Raw genomic sequence first — 21,409 nt, forward strand, 5'->3', positions numbered from 1 at the left:
GAGAGGGAGCAGGCAGTGTTTTCTCAGCAGATACGGCTCTGCCTCCCCTAACACAGGTGTGCTCTGAGTGTGATGCTGCACCAGCCCTGGCCCTGCTGCTGCTCAGCAGTGACCACTGAGACCTGCACAGAGCCCGACCCCTCTCCCTCAGCTAAAGGCAGCAGCCTGGAGAGACTAAGAAAAATCTCTTTCCCCCCACCTCTGCTTCTTGTTCAGAAAAGCTTGGAATCCCAGCTTCAGTCATTAGCTCAAATACTCACATTTTAAACTGTTCAGGCTGACCCAGGGGTGTATTCTTTGTGGAGGCACACAGCCCAGGGCAGACCCCATCCCACACCCCCCAGCTGGCCCCGGTGCCCACTGGCACCTCTCCATCCCTCCCAGGGTCTGCACACTCCCCATTCCCCAACAGGGCAGCCTTGAGTGCTCAAAAACCCCAAGAACTGCCCCTCCCAAGCAGAGGGTGAAGGTGCAGGGCTCCTGCCCTTCTGGGGGATTCATGCAAACCCTTCCACAGCCAATTTAGCAAAATCCTCTCACTGCTGCAACCTTGCCTGCTATCACTGGAGGGAACAGAGAATGAATTAACACATCATGGGCCTGAGTGTCCTCTGAGTGTGGTGAGGAGCAGAAAGGTCAGAGGAAGACTGGGATCACTACCTCCATCAGCCCCTTTGAGAATATGGCTTTGAGATGTCAGTCAAGCACCATGACATTGCTCCAGAGCCGAGTTAGGCTGAAGGAATTCATGTAGAGCACGGGAGAGGGGCAGGGAGGAGGTCACTGAGTGACCCATGTGGGACCAGCTGTCAAACCTCTTTCATCTTCAAGGATGTCCATATGCAAAAGGCAGGAAGGAAAAAAGAAAAAAGGAAAAAAAAAAGAAAAATATTGCAAAGTGTGTGCGTTCCAAACTCTCTTAACTCTGCTGCTAACCTGAATGTCAGTCCCGACTTGCTCTTCAGGTTCCTCAGGAGCTCCAGCTGGTTCAGAGGAGGGATGAGTCTAGAGGGACAAAACAACAGGCATTAGTATCCAGACAGAGCTGATTCTAGAGCCTCCTGTCTCGGCAACTTCCCCTGCTGCCCCATTCTTTCAACCAGAACCAGCTTTGTGCCACCAACTGCAGCTGGGGGACAGCTCAGGAAGGATGGAGAGGGGTTTGGCTGCTACTTCCAACAGTGTCCTGAGGCAGAGCAGTGGGGTAAGAGAGAGAAAGTGACAGCGAGAGAGAGAGAGAGAAACTTGTCTGCACCACTGGATTTTGAACCTCCCCAAAACCAAGCAGCTGCCAGGGTTCCTGGGCAGTCCGGAGGTGTTTTGGCAGAGCTGTAATCTGGCAGGTTGGCATTGCTAAATGGAGAGAAACTCCAGCTTTGGGGGGAAATAGGAAAACTCAACCCTGCTGCTCTTGGGAATGTGGGAAGGCATGGGAAGGAGAAGCTTGTGGAGCAGAGAAAACAAGACCTGGGGTTGGGAGCATCCCAGGAGAAAAAGCAGGGTGCTCCAGAGTCAAGTTTAATCAATTCCCTACTCTCCATGTCAGGGTTTGCCCTAAAATGAGACAAAATCTTGTGTCACTGCCTTCCAGAAACCATAGAGCTTCCTTCCCGTCTCAGTTAAAAAAGAAAAAAAAAAGAATCTGACAACGGGAATCCTGGTAAGAATTAAAAATCCAGTGAACATCCTGTGGCCTATTCTGCTTTTGTGCTTAAAAGACATGGAATTAACTCCACATCCATTTTTGGGTTCTTCCCTGAGACCCTGGGAATAAATACTGCTTGGCCCCTACATATTTCATATTGATATTTCCAGCCAGGTTTTCAACCAAGAGAAACATAGGACGGAGGTGTCAGGGGGAGACTGTAAGGAATGAGGCTTCTAATAAAATAAATGGAGATATTCATGCTCACATTTTTTCAGTCATGATGAGACCAGTAGTTTCACACTTTAACTAAAAAAATAATCCAACTCAACTGGAAAAGCCTCTTCTCTGCACAAAACTTATCCTCAAAACCACAGTGGTTCAGCAGAGATTTTATGTTCACAAGATTGAGGCAATCAGAAAATTTTCCAATTCTAAGTATGGAGAAAAGTACAAAAATAGGCCTGAAAAATTTTGGCTCAGCTCCTCAGTCGCTTCCATCCAGAGAAAAGCACATCCTGATCTGCTGAATTAATGATCCTCTTCATTCCAGACATCAGGAAGAAGCTGACCTTGATGCAGTGGAGCTGTGCATGAGTGCTGGGCTGTCACCTCCCTTCAGCTGGGTTGGGAGATGCATTCCAGGTTGGCAGAGTGGTGCATGAATCCAGCACAGAGTGTACTCAGCAGGCAATGAAGGGTGCACAGCTCTTCTTTGGTGAATTAATTCCTCAGGGAGGTCCATGCCCAGCAGAACAGGGGAAAATCACCCCATTTTCTCCAGCTGGGATTGCAAATCCCAGGCTCTCACTGGTGGAAGTCTCAGCTGAGGAGCTCATTAGCTCAAAAGACTGGAGGATTCAGGATTCCAAAAGGAATGACTTCTTTTGCATCAGGCCATGGTCTGCAGTGTGTTGAAGGTGGCCACCTCTTGGGCCACCACAGATGCTTCCATGAGGAAGTACAGACACACAACAAACACAGAAATTCACCATTTCTGTGGTTGGTTCGTGGGCCTGGTGCACATGAGGTGGAAACCACCAGTATTTTAATGAAATAATTATTATTAAAAATAAGTGAAAACATATACTTGACCTGAAATTTAATCTCAGCTACATCCTCAGCCTAACCTGTCACTGCAAGAGCAGCTTGGGGAACAGCTACTGCACCACACCATTTCTCCAGAACCTTAAAAAAGGAAAAAAAAGGCAGAACTCTGCACAGCTCTTGAACTGAGCTTTGCTGCAGCATGCTGGGTGCACAGCACCCTGCCCTGGTGTGTGCCCAGGCACAGGGGACACAGGTGCCACCACGCCAGGTGCAGGAGGAACCTCTGGCCGGGGCTCCTGACGTTTTCTCTCTCTCCTCCTGGTCCGTGTGTCACTGGTTAGCAAGGGAAGCGTGTTCGGTTAAGGGGGAGCCGGCTGAGGAGTCTGCACACCACGGGACACACACAGCTCATGCCACCCACCACAGCAACACCTGTCAGCTGCTGCAGGTCCCCCCAGCTGCCTCCACCACCCCTCCCAGTACAGCACAGAGAAAGGCCACGCTAACTCCAGGCGCCGGCTCCCGTATCCGCAGGGAAAGGAGGATCCGCTGTTCCTGGGAGCACAGAGAACTGTTCAAGCATTAGGGGACAGGAGGGAGGTCATGCCTCGGGCCAGGACACCACCAGAACCCCACAAGACGAGGAGGGCAGCAGCACACGACACGGTGGGAGCCACACGGACACACCACGACACGCTCGCGGACGCCACGATGATTTTTTGGAACAGTCCCAGGATGGACAGTTAAGGAGATGGTGGCAAGGAGAATGGTGCTGGAATGGGATGGGAACCTAAATGAGCCTCCCTGCAGTGCTGGAGTTTCTATGAGTGGCCAATTTGTGCCTTAACCATGACTTCATGTCTCCAACTGAAGCTATTTTTCATGAGTGAGGACATTTGTGAAGCTTATAAAATACTTCATTACGACAAATGGAACAGAAGTGGCACATTCTTATTCCTCTGCCAATAATAGAAAAATGTCTGATTCTCAAAACAGGCTGCTGTTCAGCACAACAGGAAAATATATTCTTAAGATTATACTTGCAGTTCATTGATGCAATTTGCTATAAATTAAGCACACAGAGCAGCAAGTGTGATTTACTAAGGCTGTAAAACTTGCATCTGTGAAAACTGGAACTGGGTTTCGAAATCAGACACTAAATCACATCAGCTCTAGTGGCATTACTGCATCTAGGGAGGATTTAAACTGCTCTAAGAACAGAGCTTGTCCTGCAGTCTTGAAATGAAAGTCATTTATTCCCCATCTTAAAATATTAACTTGACTATACCTTCAGATACCCATCTCATATAAAATACTCCTGTGATTTGCAAATCTACTCCTTTCTGCAGAACCTGAGATAATATTATTTATCATAAATCTTACACAGCCATATCCAGGACTTTGCATTTGGATTGATCCCAAAAGGTTAAGTCCCAGATTGAATAACTGTGGCTAATAACTGCTTAGCTCTAGGTGGGTCTTGGAACTAAAACCTGAAATGGAAAAGTCCTGCTGAGATGAAGCATCCTTTCACCAAAAAATCAGATTGGATTACTCGAAGAAATGAATGATCATATCAATTTAGCATCCCAGATCTTTCTCTTCTCCAGGTTTTACCCTCAAAAGCAGGCACAGCTGCTCTGGAGGTTTTATTCTGTGCTACCACTGATGTGCCCTGCAGTGCCACCACACCAGCAAACTCAAAGCCAGGTGGGCACAACTCCTGCAGCTCAGAGCCAGATAAATGACAGAATGAAGGATGGGAGAAGAGGGCTAGAGAGAGGGAACACACGGGAGTGAGGGCAGAGGGCAATGGAGGATGAATGGGGATGTTTTCTTGTTAAGCGTTGCATGGATCGGGGAAGGTTGGAAAGACCATCAAGAAATCATCCTTAACAAAGCAAGCTTATCAAGCACGCTCCCCTTCTCCTTCCTGACATCATCATTTTGGCAGTTTCCCAACACTTGTGTGTTACCAACAGCTAAAATGTACATGGAGGTGCAGGGGTTAGTCTGTAGCAGCAGGGCGTGTCTGCTTTGGGCTTTCACTTATTCCTTGGGAAAAAAACTCATCTTCAAATGTTTCTGTCTTTTTTTTGTTGTTGTTGTTGTTTGTTGTTGTTTCGGGTTTTATTTTTTAATTCAAGGCTTTGCATGTTACAGTCCCAAATGAAGAACAAGGAGTGACATGACACACACTTTCAGGGTCACATGCACTTCATACCTGGAGGCACCATACGTTTGCGTTTGCGTGCTTTTCAAGTGTTTTCACCAAAGAAAACCAAAAGGGGTAAGAGAAAGAAAAACAGGGGGGGAAGTTGGGGTGGAGGAGAGGGGGAAAGAAACAGAATAAAGAAAATTAGCATATGAACGAAGTGTGTCCCCAGGAGCAGATGCTGTGGCCAGGCTCACAGGTGGGCACAGGAGCATGGACTGAGCTGGCTCCTGCTGTGGCTGGCTCAGGAGCCATGGCACGCCCGTGTCACCCTCAGGGACAGGCAGCTGTCACCTTGCTCTGAGAGCAAATGGGCACCATGGGGCAGGGAAAGTGTGGGGGCCTCCCAGAGACCTTCCATGGGACATCCACAGCCCTCAGCCCCACCAGCCAGGGACACCCTGGGCTGGGCTGCTGAATGGGCAGGGTGTGCCCATGGGTTTGGTTGTTTTAGTGAAGGCCAATATATGATAGCAGTTCAGAGCAAGGCCCTGCTCTCATGAGTGACAATAAGAGCAGATTTTTTCCCAATAAATCCAGTAGCTGATGCAGAACGGGTTATGATGTCTGGGTGCACCAACCCAAACCACACCTGCACACACAGAAGCCTTGTGCACATTTCAGAATTTGGTCCTGCCACATTTTGGATTTAAAGATGAAATCTGGGATTCTCTCAGAGGCCACCATATTTTCCCCCAGACAAATCAAAGTAGCTCTACTGCAGTGATTGGAGTGATGCTCTGGAGCCATATGAGCTCCTCCAAGGCACTGGTAACAATTTTCTCATATCAAGCAGCCAAGCCTTTCCAGAGATGCCTCGGGAAGAGAGATGAGCTAAAGGCACAGGCTCCTGCTATGAGGGATGAGCAGCTCAGTGTTGAGCAGAAAGGATGCCGAGGTAGTGGTGACTGCAGATCATCCCTGGGCACCAGAGAGGGGATTTTGTGTTCCTCTAGCCCACTTCCAAACCACACTGTGCATTGCAGCCACATGTCAGCAGCCACAGCCTTAAGGGGCTGCTGGGCTGGCTGTGCTGCTGGGGCTGCAGCAGCACCAGCACCTGCCAGTGCCTGACAGCTGGCTTGGGGAAGTGGGGAGGCAAGGAGAGATGGTCAGTGTGAGTGATGCAAGCTGCAGCCAGAACATACAGTTACTCCCTTTCAAAAAAAAAAAAAAAAAATCCACTTAATTTATTTGACAGCATTCAAAATATATTCAGAAGGAGTTCACTGGTTTTTTGGTAAAACAATTTCATTGAGGGCTGAATCCATTGGTGCACCCACAGCTCACTTGCCCAGGTGATATTCACTTGATCTGTGCACAAACAGGAGCTGGGATTTAAGGGAGAAGTTGAGACTTCAGAGAAATCCATTTCTAAGGAAGGCCAGGGTGACTCTGCTGTGTGGGGCTGAGCAGCACCCACAGCAGCAGCCAGCAAAACTGCTACAACCCTGCTACAAATCTGTCCTGGCTTTTTACTCAAGATAAGCAGGCTCTCCAAACTACTTTTTTTTCCCTCTTTCTCCTCCCCAGAGTTTCTATTTAGCCTTTTCTGGAGATCTTTAGCTCAGATTTCTTCCTGCATATTAGCTCTGTGGAAATACAGGCTTTAACAAGGGGGTTGTGTAACAGGTAATCAAAAGGGTGTCACTGCATGTCTGGCTGCATGGTGAGTTCAGTATTTCAAAGAGCAGTAAAATCTGGCAAAGTCCACTGAAAACAAGCCCTGAGTGCCTGCTTTTTGCAGTGGATTTTGGGCCAAGCTCCATCCTCATCTACTCCAGTAGCTGATCCCAGGCAGTGCTGCAAAGGTACAGCCAGGAGGTCAGGTACAGGGAGGGAGAGTTTCAATGGGTGGGTTTAATGCTATTGGAAAACAGCTTTGTTCTGTTCTGTTGGGTTGTTGTTGTTTTGGGTTTTTTAGATAAAATCTTCAAGTTGGTTCATAAATTTCTAGGGGAAAAGCAACCAATCAGACACACACTGGGAATGAATCCAATGAGAACTTACTGACCACAACAATGGGACTTCCAACAGGTTTTTATGATGGGTTAAGAGGCTGGCTGCTGTGTATGAATTACAGGCTAAAGCTTACCCCAGGAAATACATCCAGGCTGTCTGCCTGAGGGCTAGAAGGCACCAGTAACATGGGAAATCAGGAAGGGATTATTCCTGCAGTGCCACAGCCCAGTGCTGGGCCACAGCCCTGCATGGGAGCAGGGAGACGGGGCACAGGGAGCCCCATCACACCCAACAAAACCCCACAGAGCTACAGGAACATCTAACAAACATATCCAACCATTCTACAAACACAGAGTCATGGATAGGCTCTAAAAATACACCAGGAAGGGGCACTTGGGTATCCTGCCCAGGATACAGGGAGGTGTGGAGTGAAAATGAATAGAACATTTTAGCTTCTGAGGAAGCCACCAGGCCCAAAGGGAACATGAAGGATGCAGTGCTTCCCCATGCCCTGGAGGGCTGGAAGGGCATGGCAGGGGACTCTGTCCCCAGCTCCATGAAGGTCCAAATCCCAGGATGCTGTGAATTTCCACAGCACTGCTCTAACCTGTATGGTTTCACCATAAAAACCTGCCTGGTTTTACTGCAGGTAGGGCAAGGCAGGTGGGTACTGCTAAAACACTCTGGTGCTCAGCAGCCTCATCCATCATGGTTCCAACGTCATTCCCTGCTTGTGTCAACTCCCTGGGATGGATAAATGAGATACAAGAAATGGGAAAACGCTCCCTGAATCCCGAGTTAGTTTTTCTCCTCTTAGAGATAAAGGAAAAGAAAGGAAAGGAGGACCCAGGGAAAATGCACCTGGGAGAGGGCCAGGCTGGTCAAGGGTGGGAGAGAAGTTTGCTGAAAGGCAGAAGGACCATTAGAGACCAGTTGGACCAGCAAGGAGAGCCTGAGAGGGCACAAGGAGCTGCAGGTAGGGTGAGGGTGGTGTTTACCTATGATCCAGGGCAGCTTGGAGGGAAGTCTTCACACCTGGGCACGGCAACTGTCACAACACAATGCAACTACCAGCAGGCGTGGAGAAATAAAGGTGAAAAGAAGAGCATGTACACACACAAAGACATGGGAAGAAAAAAAAGAAAACACAAAGCAACATGGAAATTAAAATCGAGTCAAAAAGAAAAACAATGAAAAAATACAAAGCAAAAAAATCTCCAAAAGCAAAAGCATATACCAGCCCTTAGGAGCTCAAAATCAACTTTTCAACAAAAAAAAAAAACGTAAATTAATGAGCAAAATTATATATTCAGATAACAAAAATAACTATGGAGACAGTGGCATCACGAGGAAGGCAGTGGAGGAGGAAGCTGGAGGAGGAGGTACCTGTACATGGGGACGGTGACGGTGCGTTCGTAGTACTGCCAGGTGGAGTGCAGGTCTGTCCGGGACAGGTTGGTGGCATAAAATCTCCAAGCCGCCTGAGCAGGAGAAAACCCAGTGGGATTGTGCACCCAGGCGTGGCCAGAACCACCCCTGGGTTTATAAACCTCAACACACCAAGTCCTATGGGATGGGTCCAGCATTCTGCCTTCCCCTTGATTTGGAAAGTGACAAACTTGGGGTGGTGCCATCATACTCCTGACCATGTGTGCTCAATTAAAAATGCTGCAGGTCCCAGGCATTCACTGCCAGGCTGAGGTCAGGATGGGTGTTGTTGCCCAATAAGAAGTGAAAAATATGGAGAGAGAGGAGCAGGGGAATGTAAAATGACTAATTTCAATTCTCCAAGACATACAACAAGGCAAGCCTTCTGCATGGACATCTGTTCTCGTGAAGAAAATGCTCCCAACTGTACCTTTATATCAGGATAAATATTCTCTTTGGGGAGAAAAAAAGAGTGAAAACAGACTGTCCTAATGCATTTGTCTTGCTGAGCTGGCTGCTTGCTGAATTCCATCCCTTTTGTCTCTAGATTCCCTACCACATATGCTGTTTTCCCATAGCTGATTTCCTGGCATTTATTCCCAGACAAAACCAGTCACCAGCTGCTGTCTCACACCTTACACACACGGCCCCATTTATTTCCTCCCCAACTTCTAAAAGTCCATGAAGCCCCCTAAAACCAGGATGGTGTCACCACAAGGCTCCTTGGATGTGACCCTCACCTGGATCAGGCCCGCTGCTGGGTTTCGCCTCTTCTCAAAGTGCTTTTGTCGATGCTGCTCTTGAACCTTCAGAGCAAATCCTGAACCCAAGATGCCCTGGGGAAGAGAACAACGATTTGCCACTAGCAGAGGTTTAGTTAAGCTTCCACTTCAGAATTGTCCCCAGCTTTCCCTCCAAAGGTTTTTCCTGGCTCATCTTTGATTCAAACATAGAGGAAGGGAAAAGCCTTCATCCTGGTAATCATGGTGCACACTCTCCAAGGGGCAGCAGACTTTGCTGGCACTCACTGGAATTGCAAATTTTCCCAAACTATCTCCAACCAACTGATAAAATACAAAAGAACCCCACCGTGCTGGCATTCAGCAGATAACAGGAATCCTGATCCCACAACACATTGAAATGCACTGCCAAAGGGACAGGGGGAATTTGCTGAAATGGTGTAATCACAGCACAACAGACTGGTTTGGTTGGAAGGGACCTTTAAGCTCACCTCAGTCCACCCCCCTGCCATGGGCAGGGACACCTTCCACTAGATTGCTCCAAGCACAGTCCAACCTGGCCTTGATGGGGCAGCCACAGCTGCTCTGAGCAACCTGTGCCAGTGTCTCACCCCTCTCACAGGAAAGTATTTCTTCCTAACATCCAATCTAAACCTACCCTCTTTCATCTTAAAGACATTAATTACCCCAAGGAAAAGCCTTCTGGGGAAAAAAAGGGGTTTTATTGCTTCCATAAATATTTGTGCAGAGCCAAATCTACAGCTCCCATCCCATCCCATTTGCTCACGCACATGATTCCCAAGTTGTGGATATTCAAGCAGGCTTTCAATTTTTCTCCTTCATTTTCTGACTCAAAAGCCAGAGAACATTACAGTCAGGAGGTCTCTGAGTGCATCACACTGTAGCTGTTGGAGTGCCACCAGCTCCAGGGGCTGGGCACAAGGCCCAGGTGGGCTCAGAACACACTTACAGCAGGAAGGGCGAAGAAGGAGACGCCGATGAGTGTGAAGGTCGCCGCCAGCAGCCGCCCGTTCCAGGTCTGTGGATACTTGTCCCCATAGCCAATGGTGGTGAGAGTGATCTGCAGGGAGGAGATCAGTGCCCAGCCCTTGGTCAGACAGCCTTAAAACTGAAACAACACAGCCAAAACTCCCACAACAGCCGAGTGGCACATGGAGGAGCCGGGTCACCGTGTACCCTGAGCTGTGAGAGGCACGGTGCAGCTCGGGGACCTGGGGCACCAGCAGGGATGGGCAGCTCCACGGGATGCAGAGACATCCCGACACCCTCCCTGCTCACGTGCCGGTTTCACACCAGTTGGGAGCGTTTTGGTGCCTTTTGCTGTCACAGAGAGAGCTGCCATCTGGTGCAGAGGCTGGCGGCAGCTCGGAACCTCCCCCAGGAGGGGTTGTGCCTTCGGCAGGGGAAGCAAACCGGCTCCGTTCCCCCAGACTCCCTCTCGGCAGCTCAGGAAAGCTATTGGCATGCACAGAGACCTGCTGCTGTTTATTCCCAACCTTCCCAGCAGTGCCCATCAGCTGGTCTCCACTCCCCTATTTAACAACAGCCCGTTAGGCTGAGAGGATGAATTACAGCTCCTCCACACCACCTCATTTAGAGATGGGTTTTGTGTTATTGCAATGCACCAGGAGAGAGCTGGCTGCATTTTAGGGAAGGACCTGAGAGATTTGTTGGAGATAGAGTCTCCTAAATTCCAAACTGCCAGGGAAGATGCTTTTCCCCACTTCAATCCATGGACACCTCTAGTAGGAAAAGCTGGTTATTACCCCAAGGCTTCCAAGAGGATTTGGAGAGCCTGGGACTGGCAGGAAAGGCAGAGAGGGATGGTCTGATTAGAAACATCTTTGGGACTTCTCTTCCCAAAGGCTGTCCCTGTCACACAGCCTCCGTGGACAGCGCTGGCCCCAGGGATGGGAGCTGACACCATGCTGATGTGGCATTGGAAGCATGCATTCCATTTAGAATAAAAAAATCACTTTTACACAAATGGAAAGAGGATCCCAAAGCGCCTTTTAATTGGGCCCACTAAAAGCCTTATCAATTAGATGCTATTTTGACCAAGTGGTTAAAAAATGCATCAACGTGGCTAATCCTTACTGAAACGCAGAGTCGGAGCAAGGCTCTCTCCATAATCACTGCAAAGCTGGTTTACAACATTTTTTTAATTTCTATAGACAGCAACAAGTATTGGACACACTAAGATCAACCAAGGGATGAGCTTCTGAACCTGAAATTTGGTTTGTCCCATCTCTCAACAACTTCCCATATTGGATCCATGAGCTGGACTCTGACAAAAACTGTTTATTTTAATGAAGCTCAATGTTTTTTCTGAACTTCTCAGTGGCAAAACAGTCTCAGAAGCAGAAGGGATAAATCTGCCCATGGTTCTCCCCAGACTGAGCTCTAATCTGGGCTGTCACTTTTCCTTCATTGTTTATTTTCTCGTTATGTCAAACTGGGCTTTGTTTTTATTTTTCTGTCCTAACTAAGGGGCTTGAAAAGCAATTTACTGCCTCTTTCCCTTTGTTGGAATGGAGGAGCTGCTTGATCAGCCGATTCCTCCCCAAGCCTGTTATTGGGATTTGATCAGATCGGGGATTTTCATTACATGCTTTGTAATCAAGGCCAGACTGGTGATGGAGCAGAAGAACAATAATGCAAGAAGATTAGAATGTCATTAATTCTCTCTTTGTTAATCGGGTAATCCAATAATTCACATGCACACACACAGGCACAGCAAACCACAAGTACTGCCCTTTCAGCAGAAATGTGATGGGGAGTGCTCGCCCCACTGGAGCCTTACTGCTACTTAGGCCCTATTAATTTTATGAAATTTATTCCAGCGTATTCAACAGCACCTTGCCCAAGTGCAATTTTAATAATTAAAGGGCAGCAGTACTTGTCAAAACAGTGATCAAAGCACCCTGTGGTGCAGGATCTCTCTCTGACCTGCCTCTGTCACGACAAAGCTCCATCCCACGACTGGGAACACACCAGTTCTCAGTTCCCCTACAGCTCCAGCCAGTTCAGAAATGTGATCCCCTAACAATTTCTATGAGGTTTGTGTAAGAAAAAGAGCTAAATGGAACAGCCTGAGGCCATTTAATAAAAATGTTAACTAAGCACTCTCTAAGTCGATACCTCACGTAAGTGATAGAAGATGGAGGGTTAATGGACATTTTATTTTAATAACCAGCAGCTGCTCTGTGGAAATTACTTACCAGACCCCACCAGAGTGCATCTGCGTATGTATCAAAGTGCTCATTTTCTCCCTTCTCGGCCAAGTACACCAGGAAAGAGGCCAGGATGAGGCACAGGAAGCCAATATACCAGGCAGTAATCAGCTCCTGTGAGATCATTAAAAGAAAGAAGAGAATAATTGCGGTCCTGGTGCGCATCTCCAAACACTGAGTTTCTTGCTTGCTGCTGGATCTGAACTTTCCCTGCACTTGTTTAGGTTTTGGGGCTTTGACTGGAGATCAGTGGTGGCACTTTCTGTGATGGGACTGTGGCTCTGCCAGGTCTGAAGATCAAATCATCCAAACACACATAGCAAATGGAGAAGGGAGTGTTAAGAGCTCCATTACTGCAAAAACCGGAACTGAGACTTTAAAAACTCTGATAATTCTCCAGTTCACACAGGGGAGCAGAGTTGAAACTGAAATAGGAACCCTCAGATCTCTGGAGATTCTATTCAGGGTAGGTCCAATCCTCTAAAGGAGGAGCTGTGAAGTTGGGGTCTGGATGGACTATCCCCCAAATTTTAATTCAGAATTCACAGGAGTGATTATTTTTGGATTAGGTGAGTGCAAGGGTGGACAAAGGAGGCACACAAATTTCCTGTGTTTTTTACACAATGCTGGAGAAGCTGGCTAAGCTTTTCTGGGGAAAAGAAAATGAAGGAAGCAGGAGAAATGTTAAAATCATAAATACAGCATCAGGAAGCAATTATCAACAACCTCTTCCCTAACTGATCCCCTTACACCGGGAACTGGTTCGATGACTGGAATCTCTCTCTCCCTTCCTTCCTTGACCGGTGGAGCACTCTGCCAGACCTTGTGTCTCTGTCTCTGTTGCTCCCCTGTGTTGCACCTACAGTGTGCTTCCAATCTCCCCAGGCCTGGAAGAACTCTGGGATGGAGAGCTGAACCAAAGCAGTGTCCGTGGTGGGGAGAGCACCAAGAGCAGCTCCCCGTCCCTGCCTGGGCCTTGCTCACCTTGCTGTGTGCGTAGACCACGGAGCCCAGGAGCTTCCAGGTGCCGCCGCGCCGGTCCATGCGGATCATGCGCAGGATCTGCAGGAACCTCAAACTCCTGAGTGCCGAGGTGGCAAAGACATTCCCCTGGGAGCCCGCTGCCAGCACGGCGATGGATGCGATCAGCACCATGATGTCTGGGGGAACACAGGCCAGGGAAAGCTGAGGAAGCGCCGCCAGATCGGAAAACAGGCAACCCCCTCGGCAAAGGGAAGAATGGTGAGGAGGACTCCATGATATCAGAAGGCTAATTAATTACTTTATTATAATATATTATTCTATGATAAATTACACTATATTACACTACATCTAAAGTGCACAAACACTCAACTGAACAAAATCTCATGACTGTCTCCTCACCAGTCTGGACACGCGCTTGGCCCTGATAGCCAAGGAAACAAAACACCATCACTTTGGGCAAACAATCTCCATATTACATTCTACTTTGGCACAGGAGAAGGGAACAATGATAAGAATGACTCCATGATATCAGAAGGCTAATTATTACTTTATTATACTATATTATTCTATACTATATTACACTACATCTCAACTGAAACTTCAGAAACACTCAACTGAGCAAAATCTCGTGACTACCTCCTGACCGACAGTCTGGACGTGTGGAAACAAAATAGCATCACTTTTTTTAAACAATCTCCACATTGCATTCTACTTTGGCACAACACAGGTGCAGCAAATGATATAAGAATTGTTTTGATCATTCTCTTTGCTTTTCTCACTGCTTCTCTCAGGTTCAGAGAATGTGAATCTCACACTGCCAGATCAACACCAAAGGGAATGGTGTTGCCACTGCCTCGTGCTGTGGGTGACAGGGATCCCCTACGTTTGTGACCCCTGTTGGAAAGACACAGCACTAATCTGAAACTGGATGAAAGCAGCCACTGCACACCTTGTGGGAACATCCTGGTTTCCTTCTCAATGGTCATCATTCCCATAGAAAATGGGTCAAATGCTGCAAATGGATTTTGATCTGATTCAGTGTTAACGTTGGATTAAATCCTTGCCAAAGGCCCATTCCTTTATCAGCCATAGCTGCCTGTTATGTAGAAGGGAATTCCCCCATCTAAACTGGGAATGAAAATCCATATGTACTCCATAGTAATCCTAAAGTGCTTAAGGGCAAAGAAAGTCCAAGAAATTGGCCAAGAAAAAAAGTCTTGCTCAATACATATCAAAGATCCCATAAACTTCCCTCTTCTCTGATTTGCTACACAAATTTTATAGGAATGTTTTTCTGTGGAATAAACTGAAATCCTGCATATGACCATTGCCAGCTCCCAAAGGCAGCCTCCACAGCAAAGGGCACAGCCACTCTGTCCATTTCTAATCCCAGAAAATATCACTGCTGTGCCCAGATGGCCCCTCTCACAGGAGACTCGCTGAGTGCTTTACAAACAATAATTAATTAAGTCTCACAGCTCCCTTGTGAGGCAGCTCATCAGCACCAGGGAAGGCAAAGTGAGACACGGAGTATCAATGACTTGGGAACAATTTGGTGTGGAGGTTGGACAGAGGATTGCAGGATTCCAGTTCCTGCGCTCAGCTTCTCCTGGCTAAACCCTATTTCTGTGGCTGTGGACAGCTGTCAGTGACACCTGAGGTATGCAGGGCACTGGGATGGCTCCGAGGTCAGCAGACAACAGGGAGAGCCCTGTGACAAATAACAAAAAGCATGGCCATGGATTAGGACTTCTGCCTTTGGGTTTTTTCCTTTCTCAAGATGACCATAAGCAGCTGAGTTTAACCCCCAAAACACATGCAGGACACTAGAGCACCATGCAAGCCAGTGCTTGGAATGGCCATCCTGGACTGGGGAATCTCACACGGGGCTCAGCTCTTACCAATGACACAGAAAGGCTTGCGGGCAAATTTCAAGCGTCCCCTCCAGCCCCGGTAGCGGCAGCAGCAGCCGGCGGCCCAGATCCGCACAAAGTACTCCACCCCAAACACCACGATGGTGACAATTTCCTGCAAAGAGGACAGTGACATTGAGGGGGGGGAAAGGATGGTGGAGACCATGCTCCGGAATCCAGGACAAACCCACGGCCTCAGAAAAATGCACCTCAGAAAATACAGCGCCGAGCAGTCTACGCCACTCGACAGAGAGCCCAGGCTGGAGAGATCATCAGATCTCTGCTTCTGTGTCCTCCCTCCCCCTCCCCAGCACGGTGAGAGGTTCTGCACGTTGCAGTCATGAACTGGAGTTTTACACCTCCTCATGTGGTGCTTGTTCCCCCATCACAGGACTGATGAACACCTCGCTGTCTCCCTACCACCAGTCTACAGGACCCAATCAGTTAATGCAGAGGGAAGAGCAGAGATGGGAATCACTGAACCTAATCCTAGAGGATGACAAAGGGGATTTCAGCTTTTTCCCTAGAAAACTGGTTGCCTGTGTGTGCTGGGAGAACTGGTGCAGGCATGCTGTAGATCCTCCATCCCTTGATGCCACATGAGCTCTTTCCATCTTTTTCCATCTCCACCTAAATATTCTGTGCATGCTCTCTTCCCTCTGAGATCTTGCCTCGCCTTTCTCATGTGTCAAACCCAGTGAAGTCCTAACTAGTCTGGATCACCTTTTGATTTGATGGAGGGCAGGAATGGGGAAGAGGAAAACAGACGAAAGGAGAGGAGACAGGGGAATCCATGAACCCTGGATTTTTAAACATTTTTTTTCCCATTTCCGACCCACAGGCCCGAGTGGTCCCCTTCTCACAAGGGACAGCTTAAATTCTTGTCTCAAACACCTCCTGTCTCAGGAGTTTTTGTGATTTTGACCTTGTTTTAATTCCTCACTGTCAGCCCCACTTACCAGGATGTAAAGGGCCCCTTCTGAGCTGTTCTGGTACTCGTCAATGGTGGAAAAGACAGACAGCACCAGGCAGGAGAACACTAGTAGAAAACTAAAGAACACAAAGAGGGAGAGAGATAGAAGGTCAGTATTAATGGCAGTAAATTTTTATACTCATCCAATGAACTCAGAGAGCAATTTTGGATACATTTCTCTCTCAGTATTTACTACACCAACATGTAAAAAGGGTAAGTCAAGCCCAGTTTTGCTAACTGGAAGGATTATGTGTGGATGGACCCACTGGACTATTCCCAGTTTGACCAGTGCCAATCCAGTTCCCTTTCCGGCTGGCAGCTCTGATCACTTCTGACATTTTTTTCCCAAGAAAATGTCAGCTCTTTCATCAACACACATTCAAAAGCACCCAAACCAGCAGGGAGATTTCTAACTGGGATAAGAGAGGAGCAGACTGGCTGAGGAGCCAGTCTGCTGAAAGCATGGACTCTACTTATGCATTTACATCCACAAAAACTCACAGAAGTGGTGCTGCAATTCTTGCCAGAGTAGGACATTTTTGGGTGGCTTTAATGTTCCTTTCTCAGGCAGGCACTCCACATTAATTCCCCACTGCCTGGAGAGACTGGTGATTTTTTGGGTTTGCTGGAGCATCACTGGGAGGTGGGTGGTTGTTACTCTGCTCTTCTGTGGCCAGACATGGAACAGAAGAGGGGTTTGATCCAGCCCAAGGGAATGTGATTTTGGTGCTGTTGGCACTGGGGAGGGAGCTGGGCTGGTCTCTGTTCCCACAAGCTGCAGGGATACAACCTTGATATCAGCTCTCTCAATCCCCAATTTACCACAGAATCAGGGAGATGCTCAGACCCCAGAACTGGCATCTCCATCCAGGAGCAGCCTGGGCAGTGCCACCCCAGCCTGTCACTCACTGCCTGCCCCTACCATGCTGCCCAGTGCTGGATGTGCTGATGCAAATCAAAGGGCACAGGATGAGTGACAGGAGCTCGGCTCTCTTCTGACACTCAGCGCCTGAATCCGCAGCTGCCAAGGTGTCCTGGCATCTGCTCAAGGATGGAGGCTGCCACCCCTGCCCACTGCTGGCTCCAACAAAAGCAGGGAAATTAATTTACTCAGGATCGATTTACTAATACAATAAAGTAGGCCAGTGCAAGGAGAAACTAAAAGCTGCATTCTTTAAGAGCATTAAATAATTCATCTGTCTGACTTTGTCTCACATTCCTACCAACTGCATTGTGAATATTTATAGGGTTTGGTTCTGCTGGTGGGGGCTGTTGCTTTTTGGTGAATAAAGAAAAGGAGTTTCACACCACCAGGTCATGCTTGTGGCTTTGCAGTGACCATTAATGTCACAGTAACAAGTAAAAATAGGGAGATTTGCAGTATTTATTTGAACCACAGGCTGAAACGTGGTGGGGAGGAAGAGACTGCTGGAGGTGAGGGACCTTCAGAGCCACCTCAGCCAAGGCTGAGCTTCATCAGCCACAAGATGAATCCAGCATCAAGCAGATAATTGCCTGATTTCTCACTGCAAATTTCTCCTTCTCACACCAGATTTGGTGTGCAGACACTTAAAACAGCCTCAGGAGAGTAAGAAAGCCTCACTTGCCATCCCACTCACCATGTCACTCAATGTCTTGTAGGTGCCACTTCAATATCTCTTCTCCCCAAGCTGGTCTCTTAAAGCCCTTGCCACAAACAACCCCACCACAACCTGCCCTGCAGTCAGATGGGCTCCATCCATCCATCATCCATCCATCCATCCATCCATCCATCCATCCATCCATCCATCCATCCATCCATCCTTTCTCCAGGTTGCTGGGGCCATGCCCTGGGAGCAGGAGAAGGGCCCCACTGCTGCCCACACCATGGCAGGGGGAGCAGAATCCCACACTCCAGGAGGGAAGGAGCTGCAACTAGGTTGCTGCACACCTGGAATGGCCCAGATTTTGCTGCAAACTTCTATGCTGAAGTGAGAAACAAATGAATAATCAATGAGAGAAGAAAGAGGGGAAAAAACAAACAAGCAAAAACTATAATGGAAAGTGATCAAGGGAAAAGGGAATTCTACATTTTCTGATTAAAGAAGCAGAATGTGAGCTGTATTTATTTTTGTGACCAAACATCACTGTAAAGTGCCTGAGGAAGGGATGTCAATATCAGAGCAGGCTTGCACACTGTGTTTGCTCAGTTGATCACCTTGGATGGATCAGAATGAAGCCAGCATCAATTCATGAGCCCTGGCAGGGACACACACCACCAAAAAAAGAAAAAAAAAAAAAAAAAAAAAAAGATGATTCCTGCATGTTAAGCTGACAGATATTGATGGGAGAGGGGGAAAAAAAAGGAATAGAAAGAATAGAAATTGCTTTACCACTTCAAATCCCAAGGATGGATTGTGCAAGCTGTGGTTATGGGGAGAGCTGGGGCAGCTCCAGGTGCTACTGGAGCAGTTGCACACCTGGGTGCTGCTTCTCCCCCTTCCAGCACATCCCTGCAGCCTCATCCCCAGCCTCTCTGTGCTCCTCAGCTCCCCAGGGCCAGCTCAGAGCTGCTGCAATTTCCACTCTGGGCTCCCCAGGGCTTCCATTGCCAGGGAGACCTGATGCAGATCAGGCTGGCAGGGCCAGCATTAATTACAGCTCTGCCGAGCACAGGAGGCAGCGGGGAATGCACCAGCTTCTCCAGCAGAGCACGGGAGATCCATGGCCAAACCCCACAGGGACAAAACCTGCCCTGGCTCAGTCCCAACAGGTAAGGGATCTCCCTGTCCCAGCCAGCAGGTAAGGAGCAGCGCTGCCAGCAAGGGCTGCAGGCTCTGGATCAGCACAGGATGAGCTGCACACACATCCCAAAATAGCTCCAGGGTGATGCAGCTCCTCTGCCTGAGCATGTGGCCCACCAGCCTCTGGGGGGGCTGCAAAAGGAGACTCAGAGAATGGCACCTTTCACAAAGGAAGCTGCATTTGGGGGGTGGAGGTCTGTCTGGCTCCTGGGAGGCTTTGAGGGATCTGCAGAGGGGTGGAAGAGGGAAGCTGAGAGGTACGTGCACACTGGGACATGTATCCTCTGAGCTGTCACAGAGGGAGGGCAGTGGGGAACAGGAAACTGCACTCTGCTTTAATTCCACCTAATCCAACCAGACAGATCAGGAAAGGGCTTCAGATAATAATGGATAGCTAAGGAAAGGGAAACAAGCCAATAAATAGTGTAGCAGTTGGGATGAATCTAATTTTTAAAGCCACATATCTAATGAAAGTAAATTACGTCTGCAGCCTGACTCTGGGAAATGTTAGTTTGCAATAAGGAGCATTAATTAGGTCCCATCTAATGATTTTTACATTAAAGATGCCAATTCTGCTTGAAACACTGGAGCAGACAATGTCCTCCTCCTGAGCAGACAGGTCCTGCCCGATGCACGGCTGGAGTCAGCACCCAGCGTCCCCAAAACTCGGGGCAGGTCCAGGGTGGTTTGGGACCACTGTCTCCTCTCCAGAGTAACAGGAAGGAGAAATCTGTCTCCAGCCTCTTGGAGAAGGACACCTCACTGCATTTTTTCACCCACCTCTCATTCCTGCAGGCCTCCAGCACCTTCTGCTGCTCTGACATCCCCCAAACCTGTTGCTGAGACCTTTAAGCTCAGCCAAGACTCAGCTGTGCAAATCTGACTGCTGCTAATGCCAGTAAATCCAAAGACCTCCAAAGTCTGACTTTACATCCAAAGGTTATGTTGACTTAAAACACCCGTGCAAGCTTCTTATTACAAATTTTAAATCCCAGCACAAAATCTGCATATCCACATTTCATATCCGCTGTGCTTCAGGTTAGCAACAGAAAAAGGAATGACTGAACTCCTCCTTGGAAATGAAAATACTTAAAATGCAAGAAACACGAAAGATTGTCCTTCTCTTTTTTTTTTTTCTTCCCCAGTGAAAGCACATGATGGAATCATCATAAAGCTTCTCAGGTTAATCATCTAATTTGCCTTCCAAAAGAAACCCCCTTGGAATCTACATGCCCATTTACATAAGAATTTTAAAAGGCCTCTAAATTTATTCCTGAAATACTCATATTCAAATAACATTCACTGACATTCAGAAATGTTGGGGTTCCTCTGATGGAGCACCACTAATTAGCAACTGGGTGTGATGGAGATGGGTACAGCACAAGGAGGTGACAGAAGTTTGCAATAAGCCACTGTGCTTGTTGCCCACTCTGATGGCTTTCCCTGGAACTGGGAAAGGCTGTTAATGATTTGTTTAATTAGAAGGGGCAAAGCTGAAAAGGAAGGAGTATTTCACCACAGACATTCAAGAGCTGCACCATGAAAAGCAACTTAAAACATTTAAAACACTTGAAAATTACTTTGGGGATGTAAACAAGGCATTGATAACTGTGCTAAAATAAAACTGACGTGCTTATGTGCAACCCCAGTAAATCCATTTGCTGTGGGCTCTGTAAAACCCTGCAGTTCAAGTACCTCAAACTTTGATGTAAATCAAAGGCCAGGAAAACACAGAAATGACAATAAGGGAAGGTGAAAGGGCATCCACAGCAAAGAGGAACAGAGGTTGGCAAACGCCTTTTGGTGCTCAGAGAGCCTCAAAATCAGAATGGGAGTATTTGCAGCTCAGTTTAAACCTCCATTGAGTCAGAAGCAAAATGCTGAGAAAGCTGTGACTTTTCCAGGGATAAAAACTTTGCTGTATGGCACCTACCCCTAGCCAGGAGCATCCATCATCTTTATTCATGTAAGCAATCCTGCTGTGACTTGCAACCTGGCTGCTCATTTCCAAGGCTGAATAGAAGCCTGAATACCTCACTCCGGGTTCCCACATCACTTGGTCTCAGCCAAAATCATCTCCCAAGAGAAATTCTGTCACTAGAAGAGCTGGAAATAGAAGTGGAGACTCCTGCCTTTTGGTGCTGTGCCTTAATAAATGCTCTCCTTCCCAAAAATAACTCCTGATGGCATCTCAATCCCCTCAGGTTTGGCCATGCCCAGCCCCATCCTCTGTCCTGGGATTTTGCTTCTTGGATGAGCCTGGAGGATCCCTGAGCATCCATGTGGGTAGGAAACATTGTTTGTGATGAGCACAGTGGCTGGCTCCAAGGCAGGGACTGTCATGGTGTATAAACTTTTTAATAAATCATTATCAAAGGCCTGTCTGGAACAACATTTACAGCTCCTGTGCATTCTCAGTGCACTCAGGTGATGCCTGAGCTGCCTTGATAAGAACCCCCTTG

The 21,409-nt window shown here is 47.9% G+C and overlaps 1 protein-coding gene across 4 annotated transcripts in view; it reads right to left on the reverse strand.

Annotated features, from left to right (window-relative positions):
• The window catches only part of KCNQ2 (potassium voltage-gated channel subfamily Q member 2), a 73,644-nt gene that overhangs the window by 35,148 nt on the left and 17,087 nt on the right, over window positions 1-21,409 (reverse strand). The window contains exons 2-12 of one of the 4 annotated variants that reach the window (XR_014616610.1): window positions 16,151-16,241; window positions 15,180-15,306; window positions 13,279-13,454; window positions 12,283-12,408; window positions 10,011-10,121; window positions 9,041-9,136; window positions 8,259-8,353; window positions 7,871-7,939; window positions 4,920-4,949; window positions 3,117-3,250; window positions 937-1,005 (exon numbers count right to left, since the gene is read on the reverse strand). Coding sequence is in view for 1 of the 4 variants with exons in the window: in XM_084218108.1 (XP_084074234.1) it covers window positions 937-1,005; window positions 4,920-4,949; window positions 8,259-8,353; window positions 9,041-9,136; window positions 10,011-10,121; window positions 12,283-12,408; window positions 13,279-13,454; window positions 15,180-15,306; window positions 16,151-16,241 (921 nt within the window). In the remaining 3 variants the exon portion in view is untranslated. Of the gene's footprint in view, window positions 1-672; window positions 1,006-3,116; window positions 3,251-4,919; window positions 4,950-7,870; window positions 7,940-8,258; window positions 8,354-9,040; window positions 9,137-10,010; window positions 10,122-12,282; window positions 12,409-13,278; window positions 13,455-15,179; window positions 15,307-16,150; window positions 16,242-21,409 lie in introns of those variants that run through there. The other 3 variants (XR_014616612.1, XR_014616611.1, XM_084218108.1) reach the window with 3 other exon arrangements.

This window comes from Fringilla coelebs (assembly GCF_963513975.1).
Source record: "Fringilla coelebs genome assembly, chromosome: 18".
Taxonomy (NCBI): domain Eukaryota; kingdom Metazoa; phylum Chordata; class Aves; order Passeriformes; family Fringillidae; genus Fringilla; species Fringilla coelebs.